Raw genomic sequence first — 21814 nt, forward strand, 5'->3', positions numbered from 1 at the left:
TAAGTGGCCAGGTGGGTTGGGTGGAAGAACTGTCCTGTACCAGCCCCCCAGACCCACTCGCCAACCCGCAAAGCTTAATCGAGACTGACATCTTTAGGGCCCCACACAGAACAGCAGGAGCACGGGCAGCGAGCTGCCAGGGACAGACCGTGACTTTATTCTGTATTTAAACTTAGCACATGGCATCTTCTCTAATATCGCTGCAAAAATATTTTGCCTGGGTAAAATAGTATGTATATACTGTACAAAGACATAAGTTTAATATATCTTCCTATAAGTACATTTATACACATAAACCAGCATAAATTAGAAAAGGGACAAAGGGGTATATAAAATTCTGGTTACGTACAAATCTGATGAAATCAGCATTTACATTGTGGTTCTAATAGTGTTTGTTAAATATAGTGATGTGCATACAGTACATTGACACCCCACCCAGACACGAATTAGAACAAAGGGCTAACAGGGCCAGGTATTCACTTAAACAGGAGGAAAAAGCAGTGGCCCACCTTGGATTTTTATATTTTTTTCTCATCTTGGGGACTCACAAAGCTGTTCTTCGAAATTCCTGGCTTTTCCAAAGCACTTCCCAGCAGCTGGCCTAAGCGCGGATGTTTGCTCCTCATCATGACCTCTTCGCTTTGCCCGGCTGACCTCCACGGCACAAGATTATCTACCAAAATCAAAACAGAACGGCCTTACTTTTCCCAGCAACAGGGTGTGTTTCAAGTTGGTTTTATGCACATGGGAGGAGAGGAGGAGGGATGTCCTGCAGTGTTTTACTTTCCATTCAAAGGCAGATTTGTGAGTGGTTGATTTATTCATAGTCCCCCCTCCCCAAATTTACAGTTCTGGGAACAGGAACTCTCTGGCTGGGTGGTAAGTGGGTCTTGCCTCTAGCTGGCATTGGGTAAAGCGCACCCACACTTGCAGGAGTTCAATAACTGGGGGTGAGGTCTGTTTGCCTGGCTAAGTCTTCCCAAAAAGTTCAGCTTCTGGCATGGTGGGAGGGGAACGGTGTGTGCCGTGCATCACCTTGTCTCTCCAGGGACTCCAGACAGTGCCCAGAGTTAAACACCTGTATGTTTGACTGGACTAAGCCTCGCCCAAGTATCAGCAAACCGCTGAGTCAAAGAGTAAAGCAGACGCATAGAACAAACAGGCAACAGCAAGGAACCCGAACCACTTGACATCAGCTTCTCCTGGCACAGGATGAGGCTGAAGACCTTGAGTCAAGATAGACACCTCCTTCTGGATGGGGCCTGAGCAGAGCTGCAGCGCTGCTGCAGCACTCGAGGCAGGTGCTTCTGCAGACACAGGTCTGCCTTTATCAGCTCCAGTCTTGACAGATGTGATGTGCTTCTCCCAGCCGTGTGGATGTGATCTCCACAGACCCAGTTGCAAGAGGGTCTGTCCCAGCTCCTCCTGCCAGGATCTGTCTCTCCATAGGCTCCAGAACCATCACTTGATCTATTTTGAAGCACAAGACATTGGTACTACACTGCACATTTCCCAGAATAATGTCCTGGTAAACTGGGCTCAATTCTACAAGCTCCAGCTGCCCCCAATACCTGTCTGAACTACCGGGGCATGAGCTGCAATGAGGAAGAAGAGGCCAGTCAGGTTCCGCCAACCTCACTCATCCTCCATGAAACGTGATTATTAGGAGAGCTCAACAAAATCTATTGCCTTTCCTGAGCTCAGAGCCAGCTGTTGAGAAAACAAAATCACTTAAAATCAGTGTCACATACCACACAGAATGAGTGAAACACCATCCAGCAAAGAGTGGGAGGAACTTGGGCAAATACCAGTCCTGCGGAACCAAAGCTGCACCTGCAACCTGGCTGCTTGTATTTAAGATCCATGGTCTGGGGCAGCAGTGTTGTGTGTGGACTCCACGCTGGGGCACTGATTTCTCCTCCCTGCAGACAGCAGAGCTGCCAGGATGGCGGTCACGCTGTCAAGGGTGCTGGAGCTCGTGCTCCTGCCAGCCTTCCAGGGAACAGGCAGGAGTGGGAGCTGCAGCGAGGAGCTGCTGCCAGGGGGGAGTTTTTATTCCACTCTGCACACACTGTAATTAATGCTGCATCCTTTGGCAGCACAGGCAGGCTGCCCAAACAGTTCTGGAGGCAGCCAAAAACCGATGTGAGAGAGGTAGTTTTTAAGACTGTATCAGCAAGGGGAAGCTGTCTTTGAAGAGCTGATTGTTGTATGCGATCTTGCCTGACTTAATGAAATCACTCTCCCAATAAACCTTCACACCAGCTCTGGTCCTAAAGCTGACAAGCATCGCTGTGCAGCCAAATGCAGGATGGACCATGTATACCTAGAAAGACACCAAGCAATCTGCTGAAAGAAATCCTTTCCTACTCAATCTCAGAAATTTTAAGAGCTCCCTTGGTGTGCACTCCTCAGGTCTGCACAGGCCATCTTGCTTGCTGAATCCTGTAGGATTTCCTTGGTCAAACCTCACAGCATTACCCAAAACCAGTTCTGACCATGCCTTGGTGCGGCGGCTCCCAAAAGCGAAGATGGCTGAGTGGTGCCCTGCCTGGCCCAAAGCGCACACCAACAGCTCCTGACACCACTGGGAACCTCACCGACACTCATACACCCACAAAAAGGTGGCAGCTGCTTAGGCAAGTAACCAGAAAACAACCATAATCACCACAACCATCTGCAGCCAGAGCTTGGTTTGCTTTTCCCATCCAGCAAAGCTTTCTGACTACGCAGAGCAGAAGTGACGCAGCCTCCCCCAGCACGTCTCAAGCACAGCACCTTCACCTCACCTGAGGCTTTAGCCTGCTGGCCATCTCTATAATGCCTGGGTCCATTCTGCGCAAGGTCAACAGCAGACCTGAATGCATTTAATCCACCCCATCAATGCGAGAAAGAGACACATTGAACTTATTTAACCTCCTGCAGCAGAATCGTTCAGCAGTCCTGGCACAATCAGTAGCAACAGCCACATCCACTCTCGTTGAGGCCACTTTTATGAGTCCTCCATGGGCTTCTCATCTCTTCTGTGATCTGTCCCTCCTTCTCTTTAATGAAGAGGCAGTTTTCAACAATCAGCAACAGATTTTATGTTAGACTGAAGCTGTTTTTCCTTGCTTTTAACAGCTGAGCCTCTGAAGTCTTGCTTGAGGTCAGGAGAAGGCAAAATGTTTCAAAATGGAGAGGAACTGCTGGGTCTGAGCACTGCTGTTTCTCCAAAAGTATGTCCAAGTTCAAAGCCATACTCGTGGCGTGGGCTGTGGGTGAATATTCCATTTTGTCACAAGTTTTGAGGTTTTTAAATGTCTTTTTGTTGCACGCTGGAAAACAAACAAAACCCTTCCCATCTTTCCGCAAAGCAGAATGCTGTCAAAACATTTTTGTTGGATAAGGTCAGGTTTTCTCTCCCTCTTTCTCTGCATAGAAGTGACCGATGCCTGAAACCCCCTTTGAACCGTCATTGAGACCGAACATCTCAGTGCTGAGTAAACAGCAAAGTGCATTGAAATTCAGAGCGTCAGAACATCCCGACCAACTCTCCTGCCCTCACACAGCAGCAGCCAGCACCACACTAGCTGGGAAACCAGATGCAAAACACATTACCACCAGCAACAGAGGGGCAAACCCAAAGTCCTAGCGGCAGAGACGCTATCTGGAAGCTCCAATTGCTAAGCCACCATATCAGGGAGTAATTTTGGAAAGTACCTTCCCTCCCACACCACCTCCTCCCTAAGATTACACATGGAAGCTGCTCTGTCAGGTTAATTACAGCACAGGATTTTGACAGATCAAAGTTCATTTAATAAAGTGCCTGCTGTTGTACAGCAGGGGTTTGGGGCTGCTTTTATACTACATAGTCCCAGCAGGAAGGCTCATCAGGAGCAGCGTGATTCCTGCTTGCTGGCATTTGTTTTACCCCAGACCACATGTTCAAGAGCAGGTTCCTTAGAAAGAAGCAAAGGATTTCTCTCTGCTGCTCCTTCCAGGTGCCTGGGCCACCAGCTTCTCCACGGCCACACAACTTTGAGCAGAGGCGTCCTATTGGAGTAGGACAACTAAAAAACTCTTGTTCTCAGTATGCAGCAGGTCATGTTACAGGTAACAAAAGGGAATTGGTCTAAAGTTTATGTGACTTGGGTAAGATCTAGATAGTGTTGTTTCAAAAAGAGCCATGAGCTGGTCATCTTTTATCTAAACAACACTTTGTGTCAGGTAACAGGAAAGTGCCTCACAGAGGTCAGCCTCAGCACATGGAACAAATCCTAGGATCCTGATAAAGTTTTTACATCCTCCTTTTCCAGCAAAACTCCAGCAGCAGGATATGTAAAAAAGGAGTAAGGGATTCAACAGTCTGCCAAGTCTACAACTTGAAATCCAGTACAATATTCTGCTGTATTAATGCATTACTATTATGAAGACACTGCTATTACAACCAGATCATAGCACGGTACCAACATCTGTCCGTGTAGGGGTTAGGAACTAAACACAATAAATGCCTGTGTAATAGGAACAGGAGCAGGAGAGACACTGCCAGGCTTAAGTATCTTATTCTAACAGTAACTGAGAAAGTGCCACATAAAATCCATAAAACAGTTGAAAACTCAGTTACGACTTTCATCTTTGTACTTGGAAGAGGAGTTTCCATTTCAGTTAACTTGGAAATGAAGAGACTGGTGAGGTTCAGGTATGTCCCAGTTGCATTCCATAAACTAATACAACTGACTGTAAATGCAACAGGGAGTACCGGGTTCTCATTTGTAAATGATGGTATTGTTCCAATTAAAGCTATTCATGGTAATACTAGAAATCTGCACAAGGCACAAAGGTCAGACCTGGATCCAAACGTGACTCTGCATCTGCACTTTGTTCAACTAGTTTGTTCAGATCCATCTCTAATCATCAGATTTGTTCATCTTTGCCCCATCCCTAGCTGCCATTTAGCGGGATTATACTTTTCCTGGCACTGTCCCTATAACTTAATAAGTTATTTTTACACTTCACAGTGAGCTGGGACAAGGTAGGGGCAACAGTATCTCTTCTGCAAGAGGTTAACGCTTTCTTCTCAGCATGAGGGCTGAATTGCAGGTTTAGGGGTCCCGAATGCTCACAGGAGGAAACTCAGTCTCGTCATCAAGACACACTGGTCCAGTTGCAAACTCGTGCTCTGGGATAACCTCTCCACGCAGGGCACCACCGTCCTCCGAATAACCTGTCCAAGTGAAAATACAAAATGTTATGGATGAACGGATGGAAAGAGGTTGGAAACAAACAGCGGAGACACTGTTTTATCACCTTTTTAGCACAGAGCTGCCTTCTCTGGCTTTTTGTCAGATCTCTGTCAAGACTACAGGTTAGGGAATGGACTACATGGCTACCTCCTGCAGCAGAAGCTTTCTTCCTCCCACCATGAATGTAAGCACCAATTTCAGAATAAGATTTGCATCTGTATGTCACTGTTAGACTGTAATGAGGTAGTCACCCACTCTTCTCCTGCAGCACTACCTTCATTAGGGTAAGGTGTAACAGGTTTGGGAGAATCTGTAGTGATCTTGCCACAAAAATAGTGAGATCTGACTTCTACACGCATGGTTTCAACTCCTGGAAACCAGCCTGGCAGCAGGTGCTGTCTGACAAACTGCGAAGCTCGGATATGGTTACTGTCAGCAGGTTTGTTTGTGGCGCAGCTCTGCACAGGGAAAAGCAGCACTGGCAGAGGGTCCCAGGAAGCCCCTGGTTTTGGGGTAGGGGATGAACTGGGTGAGCTCAACACAGTCCTGCTGCCCCAGTCTGCATTGCAGAAGCAGTGTTTCTGGTTGAATTCTTGGAAGTTAGGAGACTTCTCACTTTGCCCCAGATGGCTATCTTGTTTCTGCCCGAGAAAGATTAGATACAATGCTTACCTGGCATGGTCGAAGTTGAAGGCACTGTACTTTGTCTGGCTACAGTTGCTGCATAAGATTGAGGTAATGGAGGCTGAAGGTCATTTTCTTTGTTCTCCTCCATCTTTCCTGAGCCAAGTAGACTGCAAGAGAGAGGAGAAGAATTAGTTCCAATCCTGACCATTCCTTCCCCAACACTAGCTAAGAAAAGCACATACATCCACATCTTCTTGAAGCACATCACCCATCTGCATCACCGCATCTAGGCATTTCCTGCAGCCCTACCAGCGCTACAGAGGAGAGCATTGTGCTCTACAAGTAAAGCAGGGGGGTAGGCAGAAGATAGGGAAAGCACCACTTCGGCTGGAGGACAATGCTGGCATGAGAATAGAAGGGAACAGACTGACCACAAAAGCTTTAGGTTACAAAGGCAACCAGTGTTTCTAATCACAGAGGGGGCTCCAAAGGGCTTCCAACAGGAGCAGACTAGATGGGAAAAGCAGCCCTGGCTAGTTTACGATGGAGTTTGAGCAGAGATATAGTATGATGTAATGCAACTCATGACCCAAGGGCCCTTTTCAGTCCTGATGCTAAGAGGAACCCACAGAGGAGGCTGGCCTGCCAGCTCTGGATGGTTGCTTTGGGTCGGGAGCGGGCGGGCGTCAGCGGTGTCCGCAGGCGGCGGGGCGGCCGGAGCACGCTGGACAGCGCAGCTTTGAAGTGCTTTTGTGGCTTTTCAAAAAGCTGCTGGCATTTTCCTGGCTGTCAGCCACCTCCCGGCTTAGAGCACATGTTACATCGCACCCCACCCCAAAGGCTTCACATCTGGAGCCAAGTAGCCCAGATGTGTAGGGGGGGAAAAAGGTTACGTGCTGAAACAAATTTGTGTACAAACTGAACAGCAGCAGGAAAGACTCTGCTTTGGCACCGCATGCCTGCAGGCGTGCCTCTGTGTGGGTTTTTGTTTACGGAAGCTCCCAGTGTCGCTCCACACCATGCTATCCCCAAGGCAGCTCTCCTGCACCCACTCACGCCTGGGGAAGGTGCTCTGCCCTCCTTCCACCACGGCGGTGGTCAGGGCTCCACTCCTGGAGGCATCTGAGGTGCCTCTGCTTTCTCCTACAAGAAGCCCTACGCCCCTAGCTGGGTGGTGTGGTTCTCACCCACATCTGTCGGATCAGTCAGCTAAAATCACAAAGCCAGTTGTAACAGTCTTGCTTCTAGAGCTTCATTTTGTGCTTTCGGGTGAAACTTCCCTTATTTTTTTACAAGATCAGCCTCTGTATCAGATGTGCCTGGAGGTATAATTACCTGTGCTTCTTAATTAAGACACACTCCCCTCCATCTTGTGGGTCCAAGTTATAGATATACAGATATCCATCTGACGTAGTCACCAACAGTCGAGGCAGCTTCTGAATCCTAAAGAAAAAAGCATCGTGAGTCCATACATCTCTGCAGTCACATACAGATACCGCACACAGCTGTGCTGCGTGCTCTGCAGGGATGGGTACAAGATAAGGGGCCACAATGGTGGTGTTGGGCAGAGGTAGTTGTGCCTCCTCACAGGCTGCTGTGGCAGAGGGGCCACAGATGTCAATACATACGTGGAGAGGGCACAGATGTTCCTTTGTCCGGAGACGTTTAGGCGGACAGTGGCAAAAGCTCGATCCTGGTTCATCATGCCTGATACCTGAGCAGGGAGGTAGTTGGTCGCAGCCTGGAACATCTTTCCCATGTAACCGCTCCAGGTTGGAGGTTCTTCTGGCCGGCTGAGGGGGTCACAAAGCACCATCATTTGGGTTACCGCAAGCAGCCATGACAAAACAGATCAGAAATAGCCAAAATGATCCTTATCTCAGGTATGCGAAGGCTTTCTTTGAAGCACCTGCAGACACTGTGCACCGGCCTAGTTGGATACATGGGAAGGAGGCCAGGGACAGTGGCAGCTAATAAACCCAGAGAAGGCCTGCAGAGGCTCACAGGAGGAATGCAGTGTGTAGCTTCCCCAAGGAGTGAATCGCGAAGGACACAAAGCCAAAGAGACACTTTGCAGCTGGTATTCCTCATGGAGTATGTGGTGAGGAAATGGAGGCCAGCTGCATTTGGCAGATGTCTGAAGCCCCTGGGGCAGGCAGGTGAACCCAGGCCAATGCCCTCACCTGTCAGTGAGATGCTCCAGTTTAAAGATGTGCACGGTCTCCGTGTTGCTGGAAGCACAGAGGAACTGAGAATCCATGCTGAATACCAGAGAGCTGATGTTCACATACCTAGGGTGAAGCAAAGACAAGACTGGAGGATTTTTTGGTTTTTCTCCCAGAGGAGAGGATGGGAGGAAGGAGACCCATACACAGTGAGGAGCACCCTGCCTGGCTGCTGCTGAGCCTGCAGGCTGACTGACTAGCATTTCCCTAATCCCTGCGCTCAGCAAAGCTGCAGGGAGCCTCGAGGTGGTGACAGACAGCCAGAGAAGTGGAGATGCCCTTGCTCACAGAACTGCCTGTGGAGTGAACATCTGTGCCAGCCTTGCTACAGCGGCTAAAGCTTCTGGTACTGCAAAGGCCAGGGAGGATATCCAAAGTGCTGGATAGTGGGATACATGTGGCATCTCCTCCTGTGCAGGTTCAGCTGGGCTGGGGTGTCTCAGCCACAGCAGTTTTCGTACTTCCAGAACTGTGTATAAAATGACAGGCAGGCTGGGATGGGAAGGAGGGAAAAGTCAGGGAAGGATCTACTGAAAATATCTGAGGGAGCCTGCAGAAGGGCAGCAAGAGCCCATCCCTGCCATTGAGACTTGGGCTCTGTGCAAATGACTTGGTAGCCTCAAAACATCTCCTTTGAGAGTGCAAGAGTTGGGCTGATAACTTTAGGGACTTGATAATTTCAAGTGAGAGACAAAAAAGAACAGAATAAATGGACAGAATCTACCTCTGTTCTCTGCAATCGCCCTGTTCAGTGACACACTGAATTGAATCGCTAAACTTGCTGGAGGCTCCTGGGTGCAGTGTGGCTGTCTGGCACAAGGACATTTCTATCTGATATGCTCGCTCTTGTTTTCCTTCTGCAAAAGATGCCAAAGACACCAGGATCTGAAGTTGTCCTGTCCTTGTGTTTACATTTCTGCTCTGGGAGCCCTCTGTGTACTTGTCACTGACAGAAGAATGAACTGACCTTTTCATCCCTCGACGGAATTCATAGAGCTTCTGCCCACCAGGAATGGAAAATACACGAATGACCGTGCCCTACAAAAAATGCAAATGGAAAGATCAGGCAGGAGGAGGGCAAAGAGCTTGAGCACTTTCTCTGACACACCCAGGAAACTCAGGACATGCAAAGCCCTCTCCTTTTGTGGAGAACCCAACAGGCTGGCTTCTCACAAGGCACAGTCCTTTTATTGCCTCTCCTCTGTCAGCTGTGTTTTAAAACAGGGCTGCTCAGAGGTCCCACTCTCCATGCTTCAGGCAGCCAAACTGTCTGGGACTCCCCTGCCAGCTGTGGGCAGAGAGCACAGGCAGCAGGGAGGGTGCTTGCAGCAGTGCTCACTCACTTTTTCGGAAGCGCTTGCCAGCTTCGAGCCAGTAGAGTTGAAGGTGAGAGCAGCCAGGGGCCCATCGTGGGCAGGAATCGTGCAAGCTGTTTTCTGTAGGGCAGAAAGTAATGTGAGTGCAAAGTGACATGTTCCTCCTCAGACTGCGTAAGAGCAAGGCGTTCCCTGCCTCGCACTCTGTCCAGGTCTGCTGATATGAATTCATGGGATCGTATCACACTTATTGTATCCCATCAACATCCTCAGCATTTCTTATCTCTGCTCTGCCTGGAGTTCACTCCCCACATCCTAAGTCCACTGTGATTACAGAAAGAGCTTTTCAGGGGCAGAGGTCCTCAGCTCCCCACTACTCCAGGCCACGGGATCACAAATGAGCCCTCTCCAAAGCCTGGCATTTCTTTGTGCAGAGACAGAGCTGGCCTCCCTGCAATTCACTTGGCTGAACAGCAAATCCTACTGCAGCGACACCACCCTGATGCCTGCAGGGAGCCCAGGCCCTCGCTAGTACCTCTCACAGCAGCAACGTGTTTTCCCCTTGTGTTCTGCTCCTCCCCTGCTGCAGATACTCAGCTCCTGCTGCACGTACAGAGCGACAGCCTTATGTAACCCAAAGCCCTGGCATAAACAGCAGATAATCATGACCCTGCTTCTAGCCAGGGACAGATTTCCTGAGGGGCCTCTGGACACCTCGCAGTCTCTGTGACTTTGCGTGCAGCATCCCTTCCAGCCTCTGGTGCAGCAAAGCAGCTGCTCCAGGTCCTGTGCTGTGCCTGGAGCAGCTCCAGCCCTCCCTGAGCCACCCTGGTCACACCAGTCCCATGGGATATGCTGCTGAAGCCCCTATAGGAAGCCCTGTGTCAGCCTGGCAGCGTCCCCAAGGCTGTGGGGTAAGGGGTCACGTTTCCCTTAATATCCCGTACTGGGAGATGATCTCAAAGAGGCCGTCTGCTTCGCATGGTGTCCAAGCAAGGGGTTGGGGAATGTGCCTGCCCCAGGCAATTCCCTTGCAGTCTAGCTCAGTGGAGCGTATTTATTCATCCTTCCCAAAGGCCTTGTTGGCTTTGCTACGGTTTTGTTTGTTTTTATCCCCTGCCGGTATCCAAATGGGCGAGCTTCACACTTACCAAAGTATTTCCGTCGTAAAGCGCGATCTCTCCGCTGGTTGCACTGCCGGGATAAGCCAAGTAGGAGTTGGCGTGGTTGATCGAGAGAGCGCACAGACCTGGCAAGGCGAGAAGGATGCAGCTGAGGTTGTTTGTTGGTGGAGGACGCAAAGCAGACAGGCGGTCATGGACACTGCAGGGGTTTCAGGCTCTGTCTCATTTTGGGGCAGTGTCCGGCACCGGGTGCAGTCTGGCTGCATGCTGGCAGTGCCTCGGCCGTGGGGACACCTGCTGGCATGGGACAGTACAGCTCCTTCGCCCAGCCACTGCCCTCCCCAAACCCTGGTCAGAAGGTCCTGCTTTTGGCCACACTCTTGGCTTCTCTTCCTTAATTGTCTCCTTTGAGAAGGCAGGAATAGGTGCATGAAACACAGCAAGGGACATCTTGGTCTCAGGCCTAACAGGACATCTGTCCAGGCACATCTGGGTGCCTCCAGATGTGCACAGGGTGTGTGCTGCCAGGTCAGAAGCTCAGATGAGCACCACAGTGTGGATGCAGCCCTGATTTGAAGGCTGGCATGGCAACGCAGTGGTTGTGGGGCTGGGCAGTGCCATTTCCTTTTCATCTGAACGGAAAAGGGAAGCAAAGAAAGACAAAGCAAATGCCACAGTTGTGCAAAGAGTTTCCGGCTGACAAGGAACTTGAACCTAGAAAAATTGTAACCAGAGAGGGAATTCTTTTCCCTAAAAGCCATCTGTTTCTATGCCAACATTAATGTAAAGGTTCCCAAACACCCCTCTCAAAGTGAGCAGGAACTACGGGATGAGACAGGGATGGATGGATGTGTCCATCTGCCTGTCCCCCATGTGACCTTGGAAAAAAGCATCTCATCCTGCCTTTCATTTCTGCTGCTGGCCGAGGACCCATCCCAGTGAATCCTGTCACATACAGAAATGGGTCTTGCTTCCTGCGCCACATCCGTGTGATCACAGTCCTCCCAAATTCGACTCAAGGCTTCAGCACGACCTGAGTTTCCTGGCCTGGGCTGAAGCTCCCACCTAGTCCCACGCGTGGAGGAAGCCGTGGGGTTAAAGGCTACTGGGGATGCTGCCAGACTCCCCAAACAGGACACCCGCACGCGTGCACGTATACGCACATGGACGTGCGCACACATGCCGTGCAACCCGTTGTGTCAGGACACAGCCCTGGCCCAGGCCCAGCAGCAGAGAAGGATCGGCTGAAGCTCTCGTTTTAGGTCATTGTTTATAACTAAACAAAGAGACCGCAGTGGAGCCAGGAGCTGCAGGATCGGCCAGGGACCCCAGGGATCCACTCCCTATCAATCAGAGGCATTTACATCATGCCAGGGACTGCGAGAAGAGGCACGGCAGCAGCTAAGTGCAGGCAGTTAAGTGCAGGCACCTAAAGAGGGAAGGATAGGAGGAAGACAGAGAGCCCAGAGACTTTGCTGGTGATGAACAAGGTTGTCTTTTCACGACAGGCTTCCCCCAGCCCAGGCAGCATGGTGGGGGGGATCAGTGCAGCCCTTCCTCTAAGTGGAGGATCTAGAGCACGCTCAAGCTAAACAAAGCGAGCTCTGAGCGGCTGGTGTGAGTCACCCACTGCCTCTGCTCTGCGCCTGGCTGGGAGAGGCGGATGGGAAACCAGGCCAGGGGAAAACACAGATGTGAGTGTACTGAGTTGACCTCAGGGACACACAAGGAACAAGGATCACAAGGGGCAAGGGCAGCCTTTGAAGATGCTCCTCTGCTCTCAGCAGCCCACAGCCCTTGCGAGGGTTGATGCAAGCAGTAGCGGGCGGAGGAGGGAGGAGGCAGGCTAGTGCTGCTCAGGATGGCACCTCTGGGAATGCCACATCGCAGGTGGCTTCCTTGAGCAGAATGGAAAAAATCCACTACATCCGAGAAGCCTAGCCTTGCCCCCAAGCCAGCAGGTCCAGGCAGATCTGCAACTGGAGGAGAGGAGAGCCATGTGAGGCAGTTTCCAAAACTTCAGTTGTCCACAAGATATGCCCCCACGGCACGCATGTTGGCACAAGCACTGTAACCTCCTCAGTGCAAATAAGCCTCATGAAAACCAATGTTTGTGCACACATGAAAAACAACAGGCTCACCAACCACGGGCAGTTTTGCTCTCCTGCGTGGAGGTGGCTGGACCAGGAGCCGGGTCCTGGCCAGGGACAGCCAGGGATCTCACTGCGACTGGTCAGTGGGTGTGCAGCAAACCCCTGTTCTCACTGTACTGGTGGTGTTAGTGTGCCCCTGGCACACTTTGGAGGGGGTGACAGGCTTGCTGTGTGATCTTACACCCCTTCATCACAGTTCCCTGCTCTGAAAGGGTTGTTCAAGGAGTGGACAAGCTGAACTGCATGGGCCTCCTGCACACACTGCCCTCGAGGTCAGGCAAGGGACCAAAGCAGATGGTCTGGGGACAAAGCGAGCACGCATGGCAAGCACTTGTCACTCAGCTCATTTCAATGACAGCTGCTGTGGGAAAAGGGTTTTAAAAAATTAAGCCCCTATGGAGTCCTGTGATCCGCAAGCTGCCTAGTCCTGTCCTGGTGAGTGCTGATTGCTGCTCCTCTTAAACCACGTCCCGATCATTCAGCCCCACTGCAGAACAGCTTCAGGCCTGGGCATCCCTGCCCTTCCTGCCACTGCGGGGTTTTCTGAGGAAGGTTTTAAACTTTAATTATATTTGCAGTATTTAGTATGTTTAATCCACATGGAGAGGCCATCTGTTGAGACCTGAAGTAGGTCAAGGGAGCTGCCGGAAGAGCATCCCTTGAAAGCTCAGAAGCCAGGCGTGAGCACATCAGCAACTTCCCAATCAACCACCCGTGAAACGATGCTGCAGCCTGTGACCGACCGGGATATCACAGCAACACACAGCAGCGCTGCCACAGGCGCTCAGCCAAGTTTCCCTCTCCGCAGCTAAAAATAGCTCCTCTCCATGAGCAGGAAAGCCGGATTCACCCTACTCTACATGGAGAAGATCTGTTCTGCAGCCACCTGCCCTGCCCCTTAGGTTTGCAGCGTATATGGAATAATATTAGGTGGCAGCCTGGGCTCCTGGGAACTCCCTGGCAGGGAATTAGGGCTGTGCCTGGCTGTGTTTTCTGCCCTGGGTGATCTTCACAGCACTAATCAGTTTGGGAGCTGACCCCAAGCCTATAAATAATGACAGGAGCTTCCTACCTTAGCACGGCAGTGCCTGTCCCTGGCTGAGAGAGAACCTGGGTTAACCTCACGTCTACAGGGAGTGCCGAGCTCTGCAGCACGGCGTGACGCTGCAGAGCTGACTCACGCTGGCAGCGTGGGGAAGCGGGGCTCCTTTGTCCGGACAGCAAAAATGCCGTGGGATTCTCTGACGCAGGGAATGGTGAAGAAAGGGCAGTGAGCCCTGGAGCGAGAGTTTTAAGTTGTCCTACATGTGGAGGGAAACTTGCGGTCCTGGCTTGCCCTACAGCTCTATGCTTGTGAAAGACAATAAAGGCACACTGTGGGAAGCTGTGAGCTGCACAGACATCCCAGGCAAGCACAGGAAGGGACCAAACCTGGGAAGTGAAGTCAAACCACGCTGATCATTTCTGCTCTCCTTTGATGCATTTGCTCAGGACAGAGTAGGGTTTTGCTCAGGACAGAGCAGGGTTTTTGCTCTTCCCAGCCTTGCTGACCACCTCCATGCACTTCTGGCTCCCTGGTGCTGAATTAGCATACACAAACCACAAGGTTGTTTAAATTCTAAAATGAATGTTGTGGCTCTGCAAATCTCCAGCAGAGCTGGTCTCTCCCTTTCACACATTTCTCCCATGCTTTACCTGTTGTATTTGGAGGCGTATCCAGAATAGTCTTCAAAAGCTTCATGTCCTTAATGTTATGGATATAAATTGACTCCTCCAGGCAAACAACCAGCCTCTGCAAGGAGACAAGGGACATGTACAGAACCTCACCAGCATGGGCACAGTGCTTGTGACTGCTGCTCCCACAGTTCGCAAACCCAAATTTTTGCTGCCAGAAAAACTCACACACTGAAACGTAATAACAATGTGATGTCCCATTCCTGGAAGTGTTCAAGGCCAGGCTGGATGGGGCCTTGGGCAGCCTGATCTAGTCGGATGTCCCTGCCCACGGTAGAGGGGGTTGGAACTAGATGATCTTGAAGGTCTTTTCCAATCCTAACTATTCTATGATTCTATGATCTCTTCTGCTCCTCCACCCTCTTTCACTGGACAGCCTTCAATTTTGTATGGCTCTGCTTTTGAGAGCTGCCTGCATCTTTTCTTGTCTTAAAAAGCAGATAGAACATCATGCCTTCTTTGCTATTCTAAGAGCTGATCTTCCACATCTCTGGGGCCCAGGAACAGGAAGACACATCAGGATTATATCCTAGCCATGGGCCGTGATCACCATCTATTCCTACCCCAAATTTCTTCCCAGTTCTTTTCACAGCAAATTACTTTTACATCATAAAGAACTGGCAGCCTCTCTGCCAGTAGTGGCAGCCTGCTTGTCAGTATTCCTACAGATGGGACTGCATGCTGCTTGCCCTGACTTCTTCCCAACTTGGGAGTGAACATGCAGTTGACTGGCCTCCCACTGCTGCTAAATCTAATGTACCTGTTCAGTAAATGAATGTTTCTTTTCTCATCTGACATCAGCAGATGAGACTCCGCTTTATGTGCCCCAAGTTGTGTAGCAGAATTGCATAAAAACTGGGCTGGGATACATTTGTTCATGGAAGTCGCAGTGGTTTGTGTTCCACACGGAGTATTTACACCATCTTGGCAGATGGGCAGGGTATTTCCAAGTTAATGTGCTTGCATCTCTTCTGCTGAACTTGTCAGGAACACCCACCCAGCCAAGAGGCAGCGGCTAAGAGAGGAGCAATGGGCCAAGCAATGGGCAGGAAAGGCAGAAAAGTAAAAAGGAAGCCTAATGCTGTAGCCTTAGCACTGGGCCAGCACCTCCACGCCCACTCAGCTTTGTGTCTCAGCTTGGTCCAGATCTCTACATGTTACTACAGAGGCATTTTGCATAGAGGCTTTTTTGGGGACCAAGTTCTGAAGGGTTGTGCTTTCTAAGTCCAGTGGGTGCACAGTTCAACCCACATTAGTGCCAAGTGTCCAGAAGCACTGAAAACCTCCCAGTAAAATTGTAAGGCCAGACTCCATCCAGGCTCTTGAAGTTGGAGCACACAAATCTATGTACAGGAAGCCTCCACCTCTTTAGAAATAAGGCCACTTATTTAGTATCTAAATGTGGAGCTTAGTCACTAACTTGAAACAGCCACATTAGAAAATCTTTGCCTTGCGCCACCATTACTCTCAGATCAAACTCTTTCCCACTTCTATTCCTGCTAACCACAGCATCTGGGGCTGTGTCAGAACTATTTTGCATTTCCAGGAAGACTTTGCCTTTTCTACAATAACAGCCATCAACTTGCTAGCAGAGACCGTCAAAGTAATATTTATACAGCTGATTTCAGCAAAGCCACCGTGGGCTTTCCCAGAACTGCGAAATGCTCTGCTGTTGATGTACAGGTGAAGGAAGGTTTCCAGATGATGGCAAAGCAGCAGCCACATCCGCAGCAAAAGATGCTGGCACCGACAGGGACAAAATCCAGGAAAGTGATAGAGGTGGGAGGTGAAAAAGGAAAGGAGACCTGGAAAAGCTCATCAGGAGTTGGAGAGGGCTGGATCCCTCCATGCATCCCTGTATCCCATGCTAACACCAGTGTAAACCCTGCTGAGATGAGGAATGGGTTTTATCCTAGCTGTGCACACAGACAGAGCCTCGGAGAAGTTGCCCGGTGCTCTCATAGCTACAGATGGTTCAAGGCACTGTGCCTTGTATGAAATGTTGCTGCTCACCAGTACTTTTCTTTAGTACTTCAGTTTGACATGAATTGTGTTAGAAAACCAAGTTGTATGTTAAGGACTTGAATGTGCTGGGTATGGGTACAGCCAGGGAAAAGTATCAAACCTCTCCAAAGGCTCAGCACGGTTTCAGCAGAGAACGAAAACCCAGGGAGGTTGCGAGAGAGCTTATTACTGGTCCCACAGCACAGCCTTATTCCCCACTTTGAGACAAATATGATCTACCTTAACACGTTTTAGAGTTATAGCAGAGCTTGGAACAAAGAATTCTCATGGATCAACAACAGAGGTACTTATTCATTTGCACAATGAGGACTTTTTCACAGAGGGATCAAATTGAAACATGCACACTAGTTTGAGACCTGCTCCTGTTTTATTAGGCCACCATAAATTTGGTTTCTATGGACTTCTAATGAAGAAGAGCTTTCATACAGAAGCCTAAGCAGAAGGCTCCAATGTCACAGCACATGCAGAACCCGACCGCCACCAGTTTAAATCTTGAATGTAGACTGAAACAGTGATTTCTATCTACCCAAGCATCTGCAACATCTTCAAATCTCTGCAGGTTTGTCTGTGTTACGGATGGAGGATGAGCTTAGCCCAGGACTGGAACCCAAGCTCATACAGCAGCCAGGAGGCACAGATGCAAAGCTGGGCCCATGCATCATCTTCAGGCACCCTCCAGAGCAGCACAAAGGGAAAAGCCTGAACTTCTTTTATTCTCACACTGATCTAGAGCCGCTAAGCAGAACCTCCCAGTTTATTTTTATACACCTATCTAGAATTCAAAGAAATCCTCATTTTGCCAGTTCCATTGTAAGTTTAAGCAGAAAAAAAATGAATTTAGGACAGATTTAATTGTAGTACAGGAACTTCTGGGTCAAACACAGCTTTACTGGAAACTCAACCCAGAGTTTCCTTATAGGAGAGCCTGACTGCAGGACTCGCTGTTGCTAACTGAGGAGAGGCTGATTATATACAATTACACAGACTGCTTATTTCTTCATTGTAAAATGTCCTCCGCTTCTTATGGCATATACTTTGAAAATAAATACAGACAAGAAGGAAAGATGACTTAAAATCCTCCAAAAGGGCTCAGGGCTGCATGAGGCTGTGACAGTTTAGAGAATAACACTCTAAAGGCCTTCTTCTAAGTGGCCTGATTGTTTTCTATAACTTTACTAATAAAACAAGGCTGCTAGCAGTACTTGAGAAGCAGCTTTTTACCTCATCCACAGAATTCAAGCTACTCCTGGGTTTTGTTAGCAACTTTGAAGGTCTCACTTGCAACCAAAATGGCAGAGGTGGGCCTGAAGTCACAATGTGGAATCCAAGGGAGGGAGGAAGAGGAAAAGTGGAGTCCCAGATGGAAAACCAATAGCAGCAAAGAGCGGGACAACTCTGGCTAACCCGTTTACCCAGCCTCTCACCTGACGATTCAGCCGGATGGAGAGTATTTTACTGGAATAGCTATAGTTGCAGATCTCTGTCCCTTTCTTGAAGTGGTAGACATTCATTTGCTGTGGCTTGGCATGGCTGACCACAACCACAAGGCTGCTGGAGAACAGACGCTCCACGATGTAAACATCTGGGATTTCATCTGGGCACAGAAGGGAAGCAAGACAGAGTCTTTAGCTTGGCTTATGGTTGGTTTGATTGCAACAAGAAGTAAGACTCCGCTCAAGAGGGAATCAGGTAGGAACGCTCAGTGCTAAGGTGTTCAACATCTGCTTTTGTTAAAAATTTCTCATACCTGGCACAAAGCATTTAGGTCAGAGCAGGAAGGGGTTAACGAACCTTCCCCTGAAGGCAGAATTTAAGCCAGCTCCCTCTGACAGAGCTGTTGTGTTTCTCCTGGGCAGTGCCCTCCAGCTGAATCTAATTCTTGGGAAGGGGATATAAAAAGGAGCAGCTCAGCTTTGTGAAAATAAGGGAGGATTTGGTCAGGGACTTTCCTAGTGGAAGTAAACAAGCCAGGATTTACTGAGGTAAGGAACAAGCTGTGTGTTTATTCTGTGTGGTGCCTGATTTCTCCCAGACTCCTTAGGGAAGGCTGATATGTTTAAGACTTCTCTGTTATGGGGCTCTGCTCGCTAGAGAAAGCTCTAGCATGGCTGTGGTGAACAGTGGTGTGGTGTCTTGCAAAAATCATGTCTGGGATGGCTCCTACTGTGTTGAGAAGGCACCATTACCAGTCCTGGTGGACCCGTACCTAAATAATCTATAGCTCCTGGTGTAGACAGCCCTGAAGGGTGCTCAGTGCTTGGGCTGTACTGTGCTGGATGTACAGGGACTGCTGGGATCTCAGCCTATCATCACCTCAAACCTGTCACCAGCAGGGATCTGTTTTTCCCTGGCTCTTGGTCTGACTCTGGGGGCAATTAAAAATTCTAAATAACTTTACAAGTCATCTATGGCTTGCTGCTCTATAGCAGCTGAGTTACCCTGTGGGGTAAAGAGGACAGGAGACCTGACTTTGTTCCAGATGATGTGGCTGTATCTAGTTGCTGAGGTTCCCCCTGCAGCAAGAGGAGAGAGACTAGCATCTCCCAACTGTGAGGTGTGTCTTTGGTGTATCTCAGCTGAAACACTTCTGGCCATGGGCTGAACCAGAGGCTTGTCTTGTTTTGGGCTGTTAAGTGCATCGCATGCTGCTCTGAGCACAGCTAATAGCTGAAAGCCTGCTGTGAATGACTTCCTTACATGGAAAACCTGTTAAAAACATCTTGCTTGTAAATACCACATTGAACTTAAAAGCCTGAGTTATCTAGCACCCATGCTGGGATTCTGCAGCCTCCTGTCTGTGTATCTGAAACATGCTAGTGGTAAACTGCCTCTGAATGCTGGTTTGCAGGACAAACTGCTGCTGCTGCGAGACTGACAGCAGTGAATAAGAAGCTGGACTTCAAACATGTGTTACTCCTCTAACTTTGTTAAAGTACTGCTGACTGTTCAGAAGCTTCTCCAAGGCTGTAGCTCACTCTAAAGGCTGCTGTGCACAGGGCAATAACCAGAACTCTTCGTCTCCTGACATGGGTACAGCAGAAACGAATGCTGTGTGCTGTGGTGAGCAGAATTGCCCCTCAGGGCAGAAGGAAGCGCAATAACATGGGTAAAGCCTGTCAGTTGATATTGCACCACACTGAAACAGGAGACTTACTGCTTTCGTGGACTTGGTCCAGTTGCTCCACAGAACTTAAGGAAAAAAGCCTGTATCCAGTTGTGGTTCCAATTGCCAGGGAGCTGCAAAGACAAGACAAAAACTTGCTAGTTTACATCTTGTGGCATCCAGGTGATAGCAAGCGTTCCTGTATTTGGGGAAACGGTGACTTCAGGCATAACTTCAGTTTCCACTCTCAACCTAAAGCATATAAGGTTACAAGCCCAAGCATCCTGCTTTCCATCTGAGGTCACTGCAGCCTACAGCAGCACACTGACTTGTGAAGGCTGGCAAAACTTTACTCTCCCTGCTCACAGCAGTGGGCGCAGGCACACAGCACAAGGTGCCATCGTGCCAAGTGCTGGCTCTGCCCAGTTCCAGATATAGCAAGCAGCAACATCTAGGTCTTAAATCAACAGCTGGCCCAGAATACCAACACACCATGTTTGTGGTAGTGGCCAGCAGGTTCACGTCAGCAGTGCGTTGCCACCCATCAAATCGCGATTTGTTTAGACACAGTAAATGCAAGGGTATTGACACTTCCAGGTGTGAGACCAGTATCTGTGATTCCTATCTGGTACCTCACGACCCAGGCTGATATGGGCTATGATCACTGGACACCATGCACTTCGCTGCTTCAGGATGCCCATTGGCCCACTCAGAATCACTCCTTCAGGATGTTTGTCGTCCCACTTGGAAATCGCTTTTAAACGATCAGCTTTGAAGAGGGTAAACCATATTTAAGGGTGAGAGGCTCCAAGGAAACCTTCTGTCTCAAGGCGGTGGCACTTTGGCAGAGGCTGCACAGGGCTCTCGGCATGAAGCCCTGGGCAACTTGTAGGTGGCCACAACAGACATTGGTACAGAGAGGCTGTCAGGAGACAAAACCCTTGGGAAAAGTCATATTTCTGATGTCCCAAACAGCCTCCCAGAGCACCGGGGTGGAGATGAAGCGATATGGGGGGCCAGGCTCCCCAAGAGAGGGGGCAGGGGATAGGAGAGCCTGGGGGGCTGCGGGGAGGGTGAATCCGCTGGGGGGGGGGGGGGGGGGGGGGGGGAAGAGAGTGTGCCTTTTGGGGGAGGGGGGCGGGGGGCAACGGCCCCTATAGAGTCGGTCGGCCCCTATGTGTGTGTGGGGGGGTTGGGCCCTATAGAGCCGGTCGGCGCCTATGGGGGGGGGGGCGGGCCCCTATAGAGCCGGTCGGCCCCTGTGTGGGGGGGGCTGGGCCCTATAGAGCTGGTCGGCCCCCATGGGGGGGAGGGGCCTGGGCACTATAGAACTGGGTAGGCCCCTATGGGGTCCGGGCCCTACAGAACCGGGCCGGCCTCTATTTGGGGGGGGGTGTGGGTTCGGCCCTTATAGAACCTTCCCCCCCCCCCCCCCCCCCCCCCCGCGCTGCCATCGTTTCCCCCCCGCCCCCGCTTACGTGCAGTCCTGGTTGTAGGAGAAGCAGGTGAGCGCTGCCGGCCCCGCCGAGGCCCCGGCCGCGGCCTCCATGGAGCGGGCGCGGCGGCCCCGGCTCCGCGGCGCTGGCGGCGGCCGGGGAGGGGAGGGGCGGGGGGAGCGAGGGAGTTGCCGTCTCCTATTGGCCCGTGCGCGGCCGGGCGCTCGGCGCAGCCTATCAGAGAGCGGCGTGAGGAGAGGCCCCGCCCCCAGGCGGTGGGAGCGGCTGCGATTGGCTGGCGGCGGGGAACAGCTGCGCCAGGCCACGTGGTGATGTTGTGGTTGCATCAGACGAGCCCAGGCAGCTGTTGGGGGGGGGGGGAAGAACATCTGGGGGGGCTTCGGTGCTGGCTGGGGCGGCTGTAAAGGAAAGGGGCAGTGTTTGACCATAAGAGCCATTAGCGAAAAGCATCATAAATATATTCGTGTCTTCTGTTGTGAGACCTCATCTGGAATACCGTGTCCAGGTCTGGAATCCTCAACATAAGGAGATGGAGCTGTTGGGGCGGGTCCAGAGGAGGCTACAAGGATGATCCAAAGGCTGGAGCACCTTCCATGCAAGAACAGGAGGAGAGAGTTGGGGTTGTTCAGCCTGGAGAGGAGAAGGCTCAGAGGAGATCTTATAGTGACCTTCCAGTACCTGAAAGGGCTACAGGAAAGCTGGAGAGGGGCTGTTCACAAAGGCTCGTGGGGATAGGATGAGGGGCAATGGATATAAACCAGAGAGGGGCAGATTTAGACTGGACATGAAGAAGAATTTCTTCCCCATGAGAGTGGTGAGGCCCTG

The 21814-nt window shown here is 50.5% G+C and overlaps 2 protein-coding genes across 2 annotated transcripts in view; one reads left to right on the plus strand and one right to left on the minus strand.

Annotated features, from left to right (window-relative positions):
- The window catches only part of ARSG (arylsulfatase G), a 61228-nt gene that overhangs the window by 29604 nt on the left and 9810 nt on the right, over positions 1–21814 (plus strand). The window lies entirely within an intron of this gene.
- Positions 126–21135, minus strand: WIPI1 (WD repeat domain, phosphoinositide interacting 1). Its single transcript, XM_054083740.1, has 13 exons — positions 21011–21135; positions 19584–19666; positions 17854–18023; positions 14366–14462; positions 10545–10642; positions 9421–9513; positions 9045–9115; positions 8036–8143; positions 7481–7645; positions 7188–7295; positions 5898–6019; positions 5106–5206; positions 126–673 (listed from the first exon to the last, which is right to left on the minus strand). The coding sequence occupies exons 1-13, from the start codon at positions 21079–21081 to the stop codon at positions 626–628; spliced, it is 1335 nt and encodes a 444-aa protein (XP_053939715.1). The 5' UTR covers positions 21082–21135; the 3' UTR covers positions 126–625.

Source organism: Cuculus canorus, chromosome 18, assembly GCF_017976375.1.
Source record: "Cuculus canorus isolate bCucCan1 chromosome 18, bCucCan1.pri, whole genome shotgun sequence".
Taxonomy (NCBI): Eukaryota; Metazoa; Chordata; class Aves; order Cuculiformes; family Cuculidae; genus Cuculus; species Cuculus canorus.

Bases quoted from the DNA above. Each gene is read 5' to 3' on its own strand.
- WIPI1 (XM_054083740.1), bottom strand. From the start codon at position 21,081: ATGGAGGCCGCGGCCGGGGCCTCGGCGGGGCCGGCAGCGCTCACCTGC. The intron at 19,667-21,010 runs GTAAGCGGGGGC...TTGTCTTTGCAG, and splicing joins TCCTACAACCAGGACTGCAC to CTCCCTGGCAATTGGAACCA. The intron at 18,024-19,583 runs GTAAGTCTCCTG...TTCTGTGCCCAG, and splicing joins GGACCAAGTCCACGAAAGCA to ATGAAATCCCAGATGTTTAC.